This window comes from Anoplopoma fimbria, chromosome 10 (assembly GCF_027596085.1).
Source record: "Anoplopoma fimbria isolate UVic2021 breed Golden Eagle Sablefish chromosome 10, Afim_UVic_2022, whole genome shotgun sequence".
Taxonomy (NCBI): domain Eukaryota; kingdom Metazoa; phylum Chordata; class Actinopteri; order Perciformes; family Anoplopomatidae; genus Anoplopoma; species Anoplopoma fimbria.
This window is the reverse complement of record NC_072458.1, coordinates 4024329-4043913: the sequence shown is the minus strand read 5'-3', so window position 1 is coordinate 4043913 and position 19585 is coordinate 4024329. Positions and strand designations below refer to the sequence as shown.

The following is a 19585-nucleotide window of genomic DNA, read 5'->3' as shown; positions in this document are numbered from 1 at the left end:
CTGGCAGAGCTATTGTGATGAATATCCTCTAAACTGAGCTCCCCGCGGTGGTTTGGCTGTTGGCAATAAAAGACGTCTTACAGGAATGTTTCCTTTTTCAGTAAAAAGCAAATATGCTTTGTTTTTATATTAGATTTCTGTTTTGTTACTGAAAATAATATGGTCACGGAGAAACTGTAACTGTGAGTGTGAAAGTTAAACCATTGTATTGGTTCTAAAAATGATGCCAATAATCAACAACCATTTTGAGAATCCATGAATCTGGGGCCATCTCCGTTAGTTGATAAATCGTTCTCTTAAAAGGTAAAAAAGAAGTCCCATTGTAATCTCTCAGAAATCATAGTAATGATCTTCAAATTTTTCTCCAACCAGCAGTCTGAACCCGTTCATTTTAATTTTGGCATCATATAAGAAATCAGAGAAATCAGAGGAGCTGAAACCAGAAACATTTTTGCTTTAAAATGGACTTAATTAGTTGTTGATGATTAATTGTCCGATATTGATATATTGTTTTCAGCTAAATTTTATCCGAGTCATTGAAGGTCAAAAATGCCAAACATTTCCTATTTCAAGTATAAATGTAATGTTTTACATTATTGTAAAGCACTCACTTTGTGACTATTGGTCAGACAATACAAAACATTTCAAAATGTATTGTTGGACTGTTGGTAGATTATAAAAAGTAATCCTACTCTCTGACATATGGTGGACTAAATTATTCATTGAAACATCATAATGTAAGAAATCTTTAGTTATCAGTTCTACTTTGTAAATTGCAACTGACCTTCCAACATTTTAATAGGGAGTATGACAAACACAACCTTTATAACTCTAAACACGTGCACCTGATTTTTTTTTCAATTTCGTGGCGCTGTGAAATAGACACGTACACTTATGGATGCAGGTATAGCTCGTCCAGCTTATGTTTGTGTTTGTCCGGCATGCCAAGCAGACGGGGGGGTTACATAACCTGTGTGTGTGTGTGTGTGTGTGTGTGTGTGTGTGTGTGTGTGTGTGTGTGTGTGTGTGTGTGTGTGTGTGTGTTTATATAAATCTACTGAATACATTTTTGGCTACTTGCAGGAATATGTGTAGGTGTGTGTTTGTGGTGTCTTCTCTTAAGTCAAAAAGCCCATTACCAGAGATCACACGCTGTCCAGGAATAACATCTTGAATCTTTCATGTCCAACCGATCACCACCATAACACACACACGCACACACACACACACACACGCACACACACGCACACACACACGTTTTACAGCTTGTTCAGTTCAGTAGGAAATCTGTCTGGCCAGTTACTGTACAGCCTGAGCCCCTCCCAGACTAACCCCCTCAATTGATGCTTGTTCATGTCGTGTGTGTGTGTGTGTGTGTGTGTGTGTGTGTGTGTGTGTGTGTGTGTGTGTGTGTGTGTGTGTGTGTGTGTGTGTAGGAGGAGGAGGAAAGGTAGGTGCAGAGGAATGCAGGGTTGGGTCGGGTGGAGCGGGATGTCGGAGGAAAAAGAGGGGTCTCTGTTTTGTGTGTATGTGGAGTCTATAGAGATTAAGGATGTGTATGTGAGTATTGATGAAGGTGTGTTTTCCTTCTGTGTTTACTCCGCTGGGGCCCACCGCCTACCTGACAGTGGAGAGGAGAGTAATGGGGGAAAAGGCGGGAAGAAGACTCAGGGGGTGGAAATGTTATTTGATCGTTGATCTTTATATGTTGTGCTGTTTTAGGCTAAATATGATCGGAAAATATTTGAAAAGTCAAAACTTTAAAAATCTACAAAAATGCAGAAGAGGAAGGATGGGAGAAAATATGGAGGAGAGAAAAATGACCAGCCAAGTGACAAAATGTTATGAATGATTCAGGAGCTGGACTGAGCTGAACTTCCACAGAATCCACAAATTGGCTTGTATACTTCAGGTTTTTACAGAAATGCATGCTTATGCAAAAAAAAAATGCACACACACACCTCCCAACGTGGAGAGCAGCGGGAACACTGCGGGCTGTGTTTGGTGGCTCTCTTTCACTTCCGCACCATAAATGTGTGTTTGCTATACGAGGGAACTCGGGGAGAAAAGAGGAATTCATGTTGGTGTTTATTTGAGCTTTGGCCAAATCCAACCTGGGGCGGCTGCGTTGGTGCCCACTATGCACCAAACTCCAGCCGCTCCTGTACCCCCACACACACACACACACACACACACACACACACACACACACACACACACACACACACACACACACACACACACACACACACACACACATACTGTACACGCTCACGTACGTCCTAGCCATATCAAGGTGTGTTTGTCTTTCCTTGGCCGCCCTTTTAGGTCCTCCCAGAGCAGGTATTTCCCTCTCTTTCCCATGCACAACCACAAACACTCACACATTTACACACGTACACTGCCGCTATAGAGAGGGGGGCTGAGTGTGTGAAGCACTTGCATTGATAACCTGCAGCTCAGAGTCACTCAGGCTCACTTTCTTGCCATCCCCTGGCCTGGAACTCCCTTCGCCCTGCTCCGTCTCCTTTCTGCCTCCTCACTCTAGGACCGTCTGCGGACACGCTCAGACCCTCTCGTCACCCCGCCGTCGCCATCACCATGACGCCTACCCCGCCGTTGTTCCTGCTGCTGCTCTGCCTTGTAGGGGCTCAAGCCACCGTGGACCTCCGCACGGCCGCCGCCATGGGTAAGAATGATGACCTTTAACCCTAAAAGTTTGTTTTCTGAGGACTCAGAGTCTCTGATGGTGAGATACCTGACATCTAACACTGGTTTTCACTGCTTATCCTTAAGAATGATATATCTCCGGTGTTCAGTTGCCCTCAGAATTGACATAATGATTAATTCAAGTATTAAGTGAATACTTGACTTTGTACAGAGGTAACAGCATTTTAGAAGAATATCCCTCTGGTCTGAGTTCATTCTTGTCCATAAATCCATGACTGTGTGATGTGTGTTAACTAGTTGCATTGCTGTAGAGCGGTATAAATTCCCAGAGGTACCGTACATAATTGAAGGGGAGTAATGGAAAAAGTCAAGAATATAATTACTTTTCAGTGTCTTTGTGCATTTATTACTTTGAGGTGATTAGTCAGCCAGTATTAAAGACACTATAATACATTATATTAAAGTGTTTTTTGTTCTGGTGTTTGGATGACTGTTTCAGGATGGAGTTTGGTAGTTGGTACGCTGTGTGTGTGGGTGTGTGTGTGTGTGTGTGTGTGTGTGTGCGATGTAGAAATAGGTGGGAGAAAAAACTGAAGGGAGGGAGAGAGGTGAAGGGTGAGAAGGGAGATCAGTGATGTTAAACGGACACTGGATGTTTTAGCGATTCATTTAACGAGGCCTCGAATGCCTGAACCATCACTGAAAATCAAACACATCCTCCCTGAACTTTTTTATTATTATTATTATTATTATTATTATTATTATTATTATCATCAATACAAATGATCACAAAACAGTTCTCTGTCTTTCACACTCATAAGGTAGCTCCATCAGGTGTTTGCATGTGAACAGTAAAAGGTTTTTCAGAAAAAATGAGAAAAAAAACATCTTAACTCAAGAGTCACTTTGTCTGAGCTTTAAGGGACATCTCACTTTCTTTGTGATTTTGTTCAGTTTTCAATCAATAATTGTATTTAATAATTCATTATTTCTACTAAATTCCACTGTCCTTCATCCTTGTTTTTTTGCCTTGCCTTTCTCCATCTCTTCCTCCAACCTAATCTTTCTCCACCCCTGTTGCCTCCCTGCATCCTGTTTTTCTGTTTCCTTCCACTTTCTCTCCAGCCTCCATCCCCTCGACCCTCCCTTCTCCTCTCAATACCTCCTTTCTCCCATTGGTCCTCCCACCCTCCTCCCTTTTCTCACTTTTTCAAACATTTTATTTTTCTTCTATCCATTTACATTTCTGAATCAGTATGTGGATGCTTAAGTGTTATGAAAACTATTAATATATGAATCCATAATAATCTTTTTACCGTCCTCTTGTCTTCGTGTGTAGCGGCAGGTTTGTGCAAAACTCGTCCCACGGACATTGTCTTCATCATCGACAGCAGTCGGAGCGTTCGCCCTGCAGAGTTTGAGCAGGTCAAGGTCTTCCTGGTTAAGGTCATCGAGGGGCTTGATGTTGGACCCAACGCCACCCGTGTGGGAGTCGTCAACTATGCCAGCCGCGTCAAGAACGAGGTACGGGGCGCCGCTAGCCTTCACCAGCACTGAACAGTTTATATTCATTTGTATTCGATATTAATGCCCTTTCTGTTATGCAACTGTAGGTGTCTCTGAAGACGCACCGCACCAAAGCTGGGCTGATTAAGGCCGTGACCAAGATCGAGCCCCTGTCCACTGGAACAATGACTGGTCTGTCCATCCAGTTTGCCATGAATGTGGCCTTCAGTGAGAGCGAGGGCGCTCGCGTCAAATCTCCTGACATCAGCAAGGTCAGACAAACATTTCCATGCATTTACACATGCAACTCAACATATCCCATCATTATGATCATTTCTTAATCTAATTTTGCTCCTCGTCCTTCGCAGGTTGCCATTATTGTGACAGACGGGCGTCCCCAGGACAACGTGAAGGATGTGGCCCAGCGTGCACGGGATGCCGGTATTGAGATCTTTGCCATCGGTGTGGGACGCGTGGACATGAGCACCCTGAAGCAGATGGCCAGCGATCCTCTGGACGACCACGTGGACTACGTGGAGAGCTACAGCGTCATCGAGAAGCTCACCACGAAGTTCCAGGAGGCCTTCTGTGGTAAGATGGAAGGAGGAAGAGGAAGTGGAGGAAGAAGAAGAAGGAAAGATGAGGGCTTGACTGTTAAAGTTAGAGGGACAGATACAGTAAACTTTGATTAGTCTTTAGTGATGGAAATAGGCAAAGATGTTTGAGAAGAATCACTGTCAGGGTGGGTCATCATCATTATCCTTCATCACTGTGGAGAGAGCTGCCGCCCTATACTGAGGGTAAGGTCTCAGGACTGTCATCTTTTCATTCCTATAAGTTGTTCCTCTGCTCTCCCTCAAACAAGACTACAGTTTATTCATTCAACTGCTTCAACTCAATAATTACTCCCACTGCACGAGGGCATTTAAAGGCTGGAACAACCTTTAGGAAATGAAATTCGCTCCTGTTCTTCAGTCAACACTCACATAACCGAGGGGCGAGACTGATCTCTCTGCAATTACCGATCCATTAGTGACAATCATTAAACCTCCAATTAGTGATGCCCCTTGGCTCTCCCAGTCTGCGGCAGTTTTTGCCTGCTGCCTGCCATTCACTTTTGCAGCAGCCAATCTCGCTGCAGATGTTTCATCCAAGGGGCAGCGCTGCATGACGACAGTGTTGGACTGTTATTGGACGAGCCTGCGCCTCACATTTAGAAACAGGCAAAATAGATCTTGTTTATTTTGAGGCTACTCCAATCTTCTCCACCTGTTTGTTTTAAGGATCCACTGGATTCATGCGTCATCCGCACATATTCAAAACTGTTGGCTGCAGGTCACAGTGGATCATTAAATAATCATAGCTAGATTTTCCCGTTTCTCAAACTGACATAGTTTCATTCTCTCCTCCTAACCCCAACCACCCCCCCCCTCCCTCTGTGTGTGTGTGTGTGTGCCTCAACATATATTCTATGTGTGTTCTGTACGCACACAAACACACACACAGTGTCGGACCTGTGTGCCACTGGGGATCATGACTGTGAGCAGGTATGCATCAGCTCCCCGGGATCATACAAGTGTGCCTGCAAAGATGGCTTTACCCTCATGGACAATGGTCGCAGCTGCAGTGGTGAGTGTGTGTTTGTGTGTCTGTGTGTGTGTGTGTTTGAAAGTATTTGTCCAAGTGTAGCAATTGTGCTACCAGAGTAACATGCCCTGTTGTGTGTCCGACATCACCAGCTTGCAGCAACGCAGCAACAGATGTGGTGTTCCTGATCGATGGCTCTAAGAGTGTGCGTCCCGAGAACTTTGAGCTGGTCAAGAAGTGGATCAACCAGATCATAGACAAACTGGACGTTTCTGAAAGCAAGGCTCACGTCGGACTGGTTCAGTACTCCAGCTCAGTCAGACAGGCATGTCTTTGTGTTTGCCATTTCAGTGTCAACCTAACATTCAACCTCCCTCTCGTCCGCATCAACGTCATGTTTCTGTCTCCCTCCCGCAGGAGTTCTCCCTGGGCCGCTACAACAACAAGAAGGACCTGAAGGACGCCGTGAAGAAGATGGCCTACATGGAGAGGGGAACCATGACGGGCCAGGCTCTCCGCTATCTGACGGACAACAGCTTCAGCGGCGGTCAGGGCGCCCGGCCCGGAGTCGCCAAGGTGGGCATCGTCTTCACTGACGGACGCAGCCAGGACTACATCGGAGACGCCGCCAAGAAGGCCAAGGAGCATGGTGAGTGGGAGAGGACGGATCACTTCTTAATGAATGAGTGTAGTGTAAGTAGATCCAATCCAAACCCTACTTCTACTGTTGCAGGTTTCAAGATGTACGCCGTTGGAGTGGGCAACGCAGTGGAGGACGAGCTGAAGGAGATCGCCTCTGAGCCGACTGGAGAGCACTACTTCTACACTGCTGACTTCAAAGCTATGACCCAGATCGCCAAGAAGCTGCAGATAAACATTTGTCAAGGTCACACATGATGATTAAATACAAACATTATTTTACAATCAAGTCATTTCAATACATACAGGTACAATAATCCAGAACTTGAACTTGTACTTTCTGTTTCTACAGAGGAGGACCCTTGCGAATGTGACACCCTGGTAAAGTTCCAAAAGAAAGTAGAAGACGCCCTGCAGGCACTAACAAAAAAATATATCCTTTACAACGGGTGAATTGTGTGAGAATAGGATGTCTGGAGGGAGGGATCTAATGTTGTTATCATGTTTTGTGTCTTTGTCTTCATTGTTGCTGTCCTTGACAAAATCTTACTAGACAGTATGTCGAAGAGGATCGCCTTGCTGGAGAACAAAATTGTCTGAGGACTCACATCCCACTCTTTCCTATAAATCCGCACACTCACACGCAAACACACACCCAAACACACACACACAAACACCTTTTACTTCCTGTAAAATACTGAAGAGGAACCCGTGTGAGTGTGAACCCTGACCTTTACTTGTATCCTGAGCTCGCCCTGAAACCACCTCTGCCCCCTCCTCTCTCGGTGTTACCTCTTCCACCCATGGGTCTCCTGGGACACGAAGCGCCGGTTGCCATGGGGACCACGCCTTTGTGTGTGCTCCGAAGGTCATGCTCCATAGCCAGCCTGTGTGTTTGTTAATAAAAGTCTTCCCTCATAGGGAAACAGTGACGGTACGCTGAAGGGTTTTTCTTTGATGCTGCCACAATGTTGTATTTCCCCAAACCGCATAGAGTCTGAGTCTTGTCATGTTGAACAGAGCAGCGCATCACGCTCACTTGTTCGTCTGTTTCTATCTGACACTGTCATCTTTCCCTTTTTTTCTCTTAGCCCCACACATATTTAATATCATATATAGTATATAATATATATGCAGGTAAATTATTATAAGAAATAATTCTGATGATAAGGGTACACCCTTGATGTTTTTTTATTTTCCTAAATAAAGGTGATTCAGGAAGTATTATGATATAAACTGTGAAACTATTGTATGCACACTTAGACACAGAGCAATTCCTACTTTTATACAGTTTTAGTCAATTAAATATGAATATAAGTATAAAAAGTACATTGAATATTCCTATGGGCCCAAAATGTGGGCCCCAAGGACCACAAGGGCTTGACAGGTGTTTACCAGCAAAATGATGGACTGTTTCAATTAATTGTCAAATTTCCATAACAGCTTTTACACTTATAACTTTATTGTAAGACACTTATTTTTAAAGTACTTACATTCTTCCCAGATGGCAGTGATCAGGACCGAATCAAAGCAGGATACATAATCTAGAGTGGATGTGTGGGGTAAAGAAAACGTTAACAGGAAATGTGCTGCTTTTCACAGTTTCATTTTATAAAATGGAGGACAGAGATTACATAATTTATTTATTTAAAAAAAAAAAAATGTGATTAATGTTCAACTACAGTTGGTATAGTCATGAAAATTTGTATTTTTTTTTTAGAAAGGTTTTATATTTTAATATGATTTATTATTTACAAATGTTACAAATATGAGTGAAACTTAAATGGTTCAGAAATTGAAACATTGTTTTTATTTTATTTTATTTTATTAATGCACCCTGAAGTGCGGTTCGTTAGAGAAAAGTTTTCAACACGTCACGATGACGTTGCATAAGAGAAAAAAAAACAACTCCGAACAGCTGAAGGGAACCAGAGAGTGAAACCAGTGACTGAGACCAGTGACTGTGTGTGTTAACCAGTGACTGTGCTGGTGCTTCATGACTGTGTGTGTTAGCCTTTGAATCGTGTTTTTGTCCCAACACCAACCACTGGCTCTCAGTCTTTATTACCCAGGAGCAGTTTGCAGCATCTGCTAACAGCAGCTAGGCTAGCTGAGCGAGCTAACCGGGGGCAGACCGGGGAATGAGCACAGACGGTCCGATTGAGGCGGTCTGGAGGCGGTCTGGAGGCGGTGCTGCCTGCGGGGGACTGACGACGACTCCGGCAGTTAGGAAACAGAACGTTCGCGTCAGGCAGCCGTTGACGGTTAACGGACGGTTGACGCGTCAGCTAGCTGAGGCTAACTGACGACCAACGGCTGAGTCTCATCGACGGGTTCCGGGGAGGAAGAGCGCAGATGGCGAGCGACCCCACGGCGGGCTACACCTGCCGGGCCAACGGAGGAGACGCCCCCGGTACAGGGTCCGGTTCTGACGGGTCCGGTCGACGCCGGTACGAGTCAGAGTCCGACGCCGGCCCGACCGTGAAGAGCTTAGCGCTGCTGTGCAGCCGGGACGAGGAGGCGAGAGCGGCGTCTCTGGAGGAGCTCAGTCAGGAGGTCCTGGCTCGGTTAGGACCGGCCCGGCCCGGGTCGGCCCGGCTCAGTAAACAGACTCTTTTACTTCTGCTGCGACTGTCCCGGTCGTGTCCACTGCAGGAGGTCCGGGGGAGAGCGAGCGAGCTGCTGCGAGCCGCACAGGTAATGTAGGGTAGTAGTATTATGTAGTACACATAGTACTACACATAGTACTATGTAGTACTACTACACATAGTAGTATTATGTAGTACTACTACACATAGTACTATGTAGTAGTACATGTGTAGTACTACACACATAGTACTACACATAGTACTATTATGTACTACACATAGTACACATAGTACTACATAGTATGTACTACACATAGTACTATGTAGTACTACTACACATAGTACTACACATAGTACTACACATAGTACTACTACACATAGTACTATGAAGTACTATGTAGTACTACACATAGTACTACATAGTACTACACATAGTACTATGTAGTACTACACATAGTACTATTATGTACTACACATAGTACTACACATAGTACTATTATGTACTACACATAGTACTACATAGTACTACACATAGTACTACGTAGTACTACAGTACTGTAGTAGTACTATGTGTACATACTACGTAGTACTAGTACTACACATAGTACTACACATAGTACTACATAGTACTCATAGTACTACACATAGTACTATTATGTACTACACATAGTACTACATAGTACTACACATAGTACTACGTAGTACTACACATAGTACTACATATTACTACACATAGTACTTCATAGTACTAAATAGTACTTCATAGTACTACATAGTACTACATAGTATTTCATAGTACTTCATAGTACTGTAATAGTACTTCATAGTACTTCATAGTATTTTATAGTACTTCATAGTACATAGTACTTCATAGTACTTCATAGTACTACATAGTATTTTATAGTACTTCATAGTATTTTATAGTACTTAATAGTATTTTATTACTTCATAGTACTTCATAGTACTTCATAGTATTTTATAGTACTTCATAGTACTTCCAGCTTCATAATGAAGGGACATGTTGACAGGCAGCACTCATGTTATTGCTTTAGATGCTGGTGATAAATCCCAGGAGCAGGTGAATGATTCATAATCAGTCGTGATGACGTAGAAGCTGATCGATAACAGTGATCAGCTGATCACCACTTTCTATCAGACTGCTCGATATTTCATCAGACTGTTGAACTGCATGAGGTGATGCAAGACTCCGCTGTGAAGTGCAAAAAAACAAGCAGGCCGCCGGACACGCCCCCTCCTGGTGAACAACACACCGGACACGCCCCCTGCCTGCATTTCCACAGCTCACTGCAGGTTATAGGAATAAAAGTCCCGCTGGGTTGGACGCATTTTCAGTTCATTTGTCATCTCTGTTGGAGGTAAAGCTGCGCCTTGCTGCCGGCCTCCATCATGATGTCTGTGAGTTGAATGCTTGGTTTGGTTTTACGGGGCTGTGAGTTCTGAAACGAGCTCTCCAGTTACAGTCCAGCTGCTGCAGTCTAAGTAAAGTAAAGTCTAGTCAAGTTCAAGGGGGTTGAAGCTGTATGCAGATTTCTCTTTAATCTTCAAATGACATGTATTTATGTATACATGTTATTACTGCTATATTCTGAAGTGTTTAAGATGTCATTTTGTTGATTTATTGACAATCTAAGTTGTTTGTTAAAAAAAAAAATTAAATAGTGATGAATTAATGTATTAGATTTTAGCCATTTTCATGCAAAGATTTGTTGATCAACAGAAAAATAATAATCAGCAACTGCTTGGACGATTGATTTTTAACATTTGACAGTTTTCAAGCAGAATTTACTAACACTCCCTACTTCCAGCTTCTCAGTTGTGAAACTTGTGCTGCTTCTCTTTGTTCTTGCATCATTTTGAACTCAATAGCTTTTACGTTTAGGACTGTTTATCAGACAAAACAAGTCAGTTAACGTCACTAGCCTGGGGTTTGGAAAATTACAACAAGCATTCTGTACGACTTTCTGACATCTGATACAGTAGATCAAATGATTTATCAAAAAGATAATTGAAAAGATTTATCAGAAATTATATAGGACATTATTTCAGTCTGTAATTAAACTAACTCTCTGTGTCTTCCTGCTTAGGAACAAGGAGTTGAAGTCCCTCGGGCGCTGGCATCAGGCCCAAGCGCCTTTATACCTGCAAAAGAGGTGTGTATGGCTTGTTTTTTAAATTAAAACTATTTAGCCTACGATTAAAGATATCAACTTTTTGGGGATTTCCAAATGAAAACATTTTAAAAATTGTCTTCCAGATACATTTTTGTAAAATGTTGTGATAGTGTGAAATCACAAGAAATTGCAGTGTTCTTTCCAATAGTAAATCCCATGAGGATTGGTATATAATAGGTATACAATGTTGATCACCATTTTTTCCCCTACTTGCCATATAATGTTTAATGATTAAACTATTTATATGAGGGATGTGGTTTCACAAGTTGATTCATGTTGGCACACCGCTGGCCTCCATGTCTTATCCAAAGACTTAATTAGCTTGTTACAGCTGACATCGTGATAAACCGTCAAATCAGTTCTCGTATACGCAGTGCAGCCAGCTTTTGGTCCCCAACACCTGTTGCTTCATGTCATCAAGAGAAGTAATAACACACATATGTTGCAAAAGATGATGCCTAAAAATGCTGATTTAATATGTGACTCACTCCAAGCTTTCCACTGGAGAAATAGAAATGTTGCATCAGCTTTTAAAGGCTGTTTATTTCCAGCTGTAAGAGAACCATTATTAAGCGATTCCTTGCCAACGTGTCCTCAAGCATTGTAAAAATATCAAGTCAGTTGAGTTGTCAGGGAATCAGTTGTCAGTTTTAAACATGTATTATGTCTTGCTCTTTCTATTTAGATGTTGAAAGAAGGGCCAGACCAGGATATCCTCATTGAGTCTTTCCTTTCATTGGGCCGCGTGGACCACATCACCATGGTGATGGCAATGCACCCTGCCTACCTCAGCTGCTTCCTAAGGACCCAACATGCTTTGTTGGAGATGGACGGCCCCTTGCCCCGTCACTGGAGACATTACATTGCTGTTATGGTGAGTGAACCACAGTATATGATTTTAGCTAGTCACACATATCAGAGCTTTCAAATCACTGCCAGTGACTGCAGTTAGTTCATCATGTACTCTCATGAACATAAAACTTTACCTATATCTAAAACAGAGACAATAAACAGCACTACAAATGAAGACCAGCTGAATGCTTGCATGATATCAGACAGGATTGTCAACTCAAACTGAGTGGTTTTAAAGGTGTGGACCCAGGCAGGCCAAATGCTGCTGGCTATTTTGCAATCAACTGAATATAAAACATAGTCAGCAGTTTCCAGAGACTCTCATGCAAGCACTATGTGTGTGTTGTCATTGGCCTCAGCTTAAGAAGTGTTGTTTGATATCTTACTCAAGTTTGTTGAGTAAGATATATATATATATAAATGGTAATAAAACTAATTTGTAGGAGTAGTGCATTTCTTAAATTCCAGGACCTTATCCAACAAAGACTTTCAGTAAAGGCAATATTGTGTTCTTCAGCCATTATTTAAAACTCTTACTGAAAATACTGACTTGGCAAAATCTCTTATATTTGTAGATGGTGAGTTTCATTTTTCTGAGTGCATGAATGTCGGGAAGTTGGCCATAAGATGTCTTCCTAAATGTCAAATTCAATTCAATTCAGAGAAACTACTACAGGAGTAATATGATCTCTTTTATTAGTTTTTGTTAGTACACATGCTTCAGCATTCTGGATCAAGAGGAGAGACTTAAGAGACTTATTGGAGCAGATAAAGAGGGTTTTTTTTTTCTTTTTCTCATATAATGTCATTCTTATTGTAAACCATTTGATTTGCTCTAGATCTACACATGCACAATCTAACATTTTGGCCGAGGTAAATACAAATGCATCAAAATAATGTAAGTACACATTAAATTTGTCCTTTACTATAAGCAGATAATAATGTTGTCGGTAAGAGTTTCCATCTTGGTGTGCTGAGTTAAATGCTGCAAGTTGTGACACTGCAGGTTAAATCATAACGTCAAAAAGTGATTAGTTTCTGATCTATATTCATAAGCCTATGAGTAAACATTTAAGTGGTACTGACCATGTGTTAATCTTGTATTTATTTGCATCTATATTAATTTATGTATGTGTCAAATTTTGTGTCAGCAATAACAACAGCTATAAATGCTCTTAATCCTGTAATTAGGAACAGTGAGTCTATCCGTTTAATGTTTAAAGATGTTGCTTTACTAACAGCTTAAACATTCAAAGCAAGTTCTGACTCTGAAGCTATTATTGCCTCAAGTCAAGTTTGTTTTTTATGGTTTCATTCATTTATCTTAATATAATTATGACTTGATTTTATTAAACTAATACTGCGGTAATGCTGTTTCCACTGCAGCCCTGTTACAGTCAGTTCAGCTGTGGTGACAAATTAATAAATGCATTCCCACGGCGTCATGGGCTAAAGCAGACATTTTTAGTGAAGTGATATAACTACACTTCTGCTTTCCTACAGCTCAAACAGAACTTCTCATGGTGCCGTAGCTAGATAGAAACCGCTGCAGCTAATAAAATTAATTAAGTTTGAGTTATGTGTGGCAGTAGCAATAGTCTGACTCAGCGGATGTAGACTTTTCGGTATGAGCCTGCCAGTGGCTGCATATTTCAGGCGTCATTCTCCACCTCTTCCACTATCTGCTCTGTCTATTTTGCAAGGGCAACATTGCACTGTTGTGGGCTGAGCGCAGCCGAAAGACGACTGTCATTTGTTTAAAGAAATACTAACAAGCCGGAATGTTTTTTCCTTCTACAGCAGAATGTTAATGTGTGCTGCGGCTTTGTGACCCTACAGTAGAAAGCACTGACAGTAATGATTATTGTTAAACCTTAATCCTTAATGAACCATAACCAAACATCTTGTTAATGTTATTTGCTGGAGCTGTGAGAACAGTAACCTCGCAAACAAACCTATTGTTACAGCCACGTATAAAACAGTTTGTTAATTATACTCTTCCTTTAGTTATTCTACACTTTAACCTTCACAACTTGAAACAGATGTTTATATTTGATGTAATGTTGATGCTCCACCTTGGAACTGTGTCACAGGTTATTGCCTCATCACTGTTTCTGTGCTAATGGATGAAATGTAGTTATCTGAACACTGACTGATACTGCTGATATCTCAATGAATAGTGGTAGATGCATTTAAAGTTACTACAGTGGTTTAAGTTAACTATTGCACAAGAATGCATATTTTTAAAGCAGAATAAAAGTCAGGAAACAAGATATTTTAGGTTGTTGGAATCTGGATAAATTGAATTAAATTTTCCAAAGAGGAAGATGACATGCAAAATGGATTTGGCAGGTCATTCTCTGCTTGAGGGTTTTTCAGCTACTGTATCCTAGTGAGTCACGAACAGGGCCTGCCAAAGACTGATCCTCTCATAAACATTTAATGACTCATCGCTCATATATTCATCACATTAGCCGCCCTTTCACTTCAGGAGTGCCATGTCATTAGACTCAAAATGATCTATTTGTGGAGAAATTTAGTTGTGTTGCTTTAACCTCTGAGCCCTTTTTATATTTATGAGAATGGGCAGTTCTTATGCATTATGACATTGGCATACACAGACCAGTGATTAAACTTTGCTCTTAATGGATGGGGGTGACTATGTTTCACAGGCTGCAGCTCGACATCACTGCTCGTACCTGGTGCAGCAGCACAGCGCCGGCTTCCTGGACGCTGGAGGGGAGGAGAGCTGGCTGAGTGGCCTCCAGCACGCTCCCACCAAACTCCGCAGCCTGAAAACACTCAACAAACTGCTGGCACACAGACCCTGGCTCATCAGACAGCAGCACATCCAGGTCAGACAAAACACCCACTCAAAGTATCCTTATTGTGCCTTACTGGGACATTTTGCAGCCAGGATTCATAGAAACGCACAAAATCCTAAACACCATTGGATAACAACTAACAACGTGACATATTTGTGGTTCAGTTCAGTGGGAGTTTGTAAAGCGGTCACTCACTCACTCACTCACTAAAGATATGTTTAATATATTCTACAGTAATGCACCTTTTATGGAGTTTCTTGAGGCGTTCCTTTGTGTTTTGTGATATTTCATTAAGCTATATTGTCAGGTGTTCACTTTATTTTAGCCTCCTCTGTATCTGATGGTCATAACTTAACAACAGGAATAGTCCATGCTCTCAAGGTCAAAAAATCTTATCATATTTACATTACAAAAAAAAAATATATATTGTAAATCTAACTCGTCTCTCTCTATTGGAAATAACCCAGTTACCCAGGTCTAATCCACTAGTTTTGAGGGCTTCATGTCTACACTCTCTTTACGGAGTCCGCCATGTGGCTCCGCCTTGCCTCTACAGTAGCCCGCCTTCGTTCTCAGTCACACTTGTGAACGCGTGGTACCACCAGCTGCCGTCTGCCTCCCGTGCTAACAGCTGTAGCACTAAACACAATGTGCAGCTGAGGCTGACATGAATGTCCTTAGTTTAACAGGTATTTGGTTGTGAACCAAAGTACTGGACAAATGATAATTTAGCCACGCAAGATGGTGCTTGATAAAAAGTTCAGGATAAACTTAACTTAATTACAAATCAACCTTGAGGGGAACATGAATGTCTGTACAAAATGTTACGACAATCCCTCCAATAATCATTGAGATCTCAAAGTGATGGCCCCCAACCAACTAACAGACTTTGCCACCCAACAAACTCATTATCAATACCTCACTCACCCAACACCTGCCCCTCTACGCTGCAGGAGCTGGTGTGTCCCGGAGCAGAGCCTCGCTGGTCATTGGCTGAACTCATACACGCTGTGATCCTGATGGCGCACGCCCACTCACTCTGCTCTTTTGGGTGGGGATGCGGCTTAAACCCTGAGCCCGACCACATCGGAGGTTATACTTTCCAACTTCCATCACCCATTCACCTTCCTCGAAGCCCCCACAGCCCTCACAGCCCTCATAGCCCCGCCCACGAGGATGGCAGGCAAGAGGTGAGTCAAACCTTAATTTTAAACCGCAGGTCTGAACTTAACAAAGTCAACAGAATTCCAGTGATGTTTTACCAGTTGCAGCAGTTTCCTAACAGTAGAAGATTCATTTCATATTTACTGTTAAAAATCAAACAAAGAACTAAGTAAATTCCTCTTGCCCTACTCTATCCCTCTATCTACTCCAGTTGGTTGACGGAGCGATGGAGGTGGAGGTGTTGATGCAGAGGATGGTGGAGCTGCAGCAGCAGGAGGAGGAGTGCACACAGGAGGAGATGGTTACCCGCTTCGAGAGGGAGAGGAGCGAGAGCATACCAACCAGTAAATACAAACCTGTTCATCCCATGTGTCATTCACTCTGTTTGACATCGGTTCACTCACTTTTTCCTTCTTTGTCATGTTTGTGTAGCGGTTGTGCGAGAAGCTCCGCCTGATTTGGTGCTGCGTCTGGTGGAGGATCCAGAGTTCAGATACGAGGATTTTGCCCCCAGAGGAGAGCAGGCACCACCCACCATGAGAGCTCAGGTAGTGTGTTCATGTTTAGATCACAGCGCACACTTTTACAGTATAAAGTGTGTCTTGATTGTTTGTGTTAAGTTTCAGAGACCTGTGTTTGTTGATGTTGGTGTCTGATGTGTGCAGGACTATTCATGGGAGGACCACGGCTTCTCTCTGGTTAACAGACTTCTGCCAGACATGGGCCAGCTCCTGGATGAGAAATTCCAGGTACCCTCACTTCAGCCTTGTAGAAGTACACTGAAGCCCTTTTTTCCACTGGAATTTTTTTTTGTGTTCATTCCAGGAAAAAATGACTCAGCTGTAGTCAAATGTATTTATCATTACACCAGGGTGGACACGTACATTTTTGCCCCTTTTCCGGTGTTTTTTTGTCATCTCAGCCACAAAGCAGCGCTTGTACATTGTTCCCAATTAGTGGGTTATAAGTAGGTTACTGTTACATTTTCACTGGGCTCCAAGCTGCTTTCTACTGTCTACTGAAAAAAAAAAAAATTGGCAGAGACTCCAATTAGACAAATGCATAACACTACAGGTGCGGACGCTTCAAAAACTCATTGGCAAAGTAACTCGGGACAAAATCTGCATTGGGCCTCTGAAGTTGGGCTGCGTTTACAACATGGATTGAGCTGGGATGTGATTTAATGGGGGCAAAATGTATTCAGGCAGACTATATAATATTAATATACATAATATTAAATACAGCTAATATCAACCTTTTGACTGCATTTGTCATTGTCCCACTGTTGCTAACAAAACGCAAGAAAGCAGTGCACGCTGGTCTGGTGATACAATTGGTAAACTGATCCGGGCTCTCCTTGTCCACAGGCAATGGGAAAGGAGTTGGTCGCTTATTTTTAGTAAGGTTTTCCCGCATTAAAAAAAAACTGCATATACGCACTACTTTTGGTGTAAAAGTGGTCTCGTTTTCTATTACTTTATGTGTACGGCTTAAGTACGTCTCAATTTTTCTTTTTCAGTGTCCTACTTTGAAAATTGACAATATTGTTAGGGTTGACTGCTCTTAGTTGATTATTCGTCTAATTTTTTTGTTTTAGTCTTAGTCCACTATGATCTCTCTTGTCAATTAGTCGTTTTTTTTTTTCTTTTATGCTTTTTTCCATACTGTAGAAAATTATGAACACATCTCTGGTAAACACATGGTTTAGAGGGGTGCTTTTGTGTGATTCTTTGAGGACAAACAACTATAATTGATTAGTCGACATTCCTAAATTATGTTGAAATGATATGTAAATGCACAATGTCCATTTCATTTGATTGACATATGAGTGTAACACAATTTAGATATTTTGAGGTTCTAACCTTTCAATGGGAGGAGAATTCATTAACTGGACCTCTTTGAATTTAAACTGAATACCCATGCTGCTTTCATTTATTTATCAGATTGATTGAGTATATTATATTAAGATTGAACTACATCTTTGCAGGTTGTGAGCAACTTGACCTACAATAGGATGGCCATGCATGAAGGTGTGGACACTCACACTCTGAGAAAAGCTCTGTGGAACTACATCCACTGTCTCTACGGGATACGGTCAGTGCTGTCAGCAATCATGTAATTAACAAAGTTTGTTTATTGTCTCTGCTGTGTCATTAACTTTTCATTGTACCTGTGCAGCTACGATGATTATGACTACGGCAGCGTGAACGTGCTGTTGGAGCGCTCCCTGAAGGTGTTTGTTAAAACCATGGCCTGTTACCCCGAGCAGACCACAGCTCGCGTCTACCACGCATTTTGGAGACACTTCAGACACTCTGAAAAGGTACGAACGTGGTCGAACAGGCACCTGACCCGGCCTCTTCGGCCACCATCAGTGAATCATTTGACATTTTAACACATCATCTCTCTTTGGTACCTCTTCAACAATGAATTAATCATTTGACACTTCAGTGTGACTTCTCTTATTTTCTTTCCTGTTTTAAATGTCATTAGAAAATTTGATTTTGAATTACAATTAAAGTTTATCACCTAGTAACCTGAAGGCAATGACAGTTTTTTATTTCTTTATTGCAGGTTCATGCAAACCTGATAGTGATGGAAGCCCGGCTACAAGCAGCACTTCTTTATACCTTACGAGCCATCACACACTACATGAGATGACACACACACACACACACACACACACACACACACACACACACACACACACACACACACACACACACACACACACACACACACACACGCACACATTTTTTGCAATGCTGAGCCAGCTGTGACGTACCACAACCCAATGCAGAACACAACATTGACAGACAATCACACACACACACACACACACACACACTACAGTGAATGTTTGTTTATGCATATCTTATGTTTCAGTGTTAATGTTTTGATGCTGCTTTGCGACTGGGATCTCTGATATTTAAAACTTGTTACTTATTTTGCACTGAAATCAATGAGGTTTTGTTTTCCCCCCAATTGAACCTCAAGTGTTGCTGTGAATATCTTGCACATGTTTTCCGTCTCTCACAGACATATCTCACATGTCGGATATGCAGGTGGAATAAGGTCTGGAATCACTAAATCATCATGATTGAAGTGTTTATTTTGCATATCTTTTCAGTCCAATAATCTGTCACTCACAGACAACAGCTTTTGACCACACCATGACTACTTAAACCTCAGTTCTCTCTGTTTGTAGCATGCAGAGGCTGAGATGAAAATAAAAACAAAAAACTTGTATTTTTATATACAATAAAAAGTTACTTTATCAACATTTAAACAGTGTGTTGTGTCTGTACATCATGTTCCGGCAAAAACCATCAGACTGCATTATCTGCTTTTTTTTTATTTTTGAATTCTGATTTGAAGAAAAGTATAAGTTTTTTTTATTATGAGATTAACATTTCTTTTATTTATGATCCGAGACGCTCAGTTAAACAATCCCAAACTTCTGCATGTGTAACATTGAGTTACTTTAACTCGCCACCAGATGGAGACAAAGACTTGTACAAATGTGTAATGACGCCACAGCTCACTTTGCGAAGTCACTCTT

At 41.8% G+C, this 19585-nt stretch overlaps 2 protein-coding genes across 3 annotated transcripts; both read left to right on the top strand.

Annotated features, from left to right (window-relative positions):
• Nucleotides 1-2601: 2601 nt before the first annotated feature.
• On the top strand, nucleotides 2602-7002 carry matn1 (matrilin 1). Its single transcript, XM_054606343.1, has 10 exons — nucleotides 2602-2689; nucleotides 4010-4194; nucleotides 4284-4448; nucleotides 4545-4767; nucleotides 5683-5805; nucleotides 5916-6088; nucleotides 6181-6412; nucleotides 6497-6649; nucleotides 6755-6835; nucleotides 6953-7002. Exons 1-10 carry the CDS (start codon nucleotides 2602-2604, stop codon nucleotides 7000-7002), a joined length of 1473 nt encoding a protein of 490 aa, XP_054462318.1.
• A 1314-nt stretch (nucleotides 7003-8316) lies between these two features.
• sesn2 (sestrin 2) lies at nucleotides 8317-18819 on the top strand. 2 transcript variants are annotated; one of them, XM_054605824.1, is made up of 11 exons: nucleotides 8317-9099; nucleotides 11096-11161; nucleotides 11868-12056; nucleotides 14707-14889; nucleotides 15813-16049; nucleotides 16235-16367; nucleotides 16456-16571; nucleotides 16689-16772; nucleotides 18011-18117; nucleotides 18202-18346; nucleotides 18598-18819. In XM_054605824.1, exons 1-11 carry the CDS (start codon nucleotides 8758-8760, stop codon nucleotides 18682-18684), a joined length of 1689 nt encoding a protein of 562 aa, XP_054461799.1. In that variant the 5' UTR covers nucleotides 8317-8757; the 3' UTR covers nucleotides 18685-18819. The 2 variants fall into 2 exon arrangements, with proteins under 2 accessions (XP_054461799.1, XP_054461800.1); XM_054605825.1 differs by lacking the exon at nucleotides 8317-9099 and adding an exon at nucleotides 10017-10406.
• The last annotated feature ends 766 nt before the right edge of the window (nucleotides 18820-19585 follow it).

Excerpts from the sequence above, each read along its gene's own strand:
- sesn2 (XM_054605824.1), top strand. The coding sequence starts at position 8,758 with ATGGCGAGCGACCCCACGGCGGGCTACACCTGCCGGGCCAACGGAGGA. Across the intron at positions 16,773-18,010 it reads TCCTGGATGAGAAATTCCAG|GTTGTGAGCAACTTGACCTA; the intron begins GTACCCTCACTT and ends ACATCTTTGCAG. Across the intron at positions 18,118-18,201 it reads CACTGTCTCTACGGGATACG|CTACGATGATTATGACTACG; the intron begins GTCAGTGCTGTC and ends GTACCTGTGCAG.
- matn1 (XM_054606343.1), top strand. The coding sequence starts at position 2,602 with ATGACGCCTACCCCGCCGTTGTTCCTGCTGCTGCTCTGCCTTGTAGGG. Across the intron at positions 4,195-4,283 it reads CCAGCCGCGTCAAGAACGAG|GTGTCTCTGAAGACGCACCG; the intron begins GTACGGGGCGCC and ends ATGCAACTGTAG. Across the intron at positions 6,089-6,180 it reads ACTCCAGCTCAGTCAGACAG|GAGTTCTCCCTGGGCCGCTA; the intron begins GCATGTCTTTGT and ends TCCCTCCCGCAG.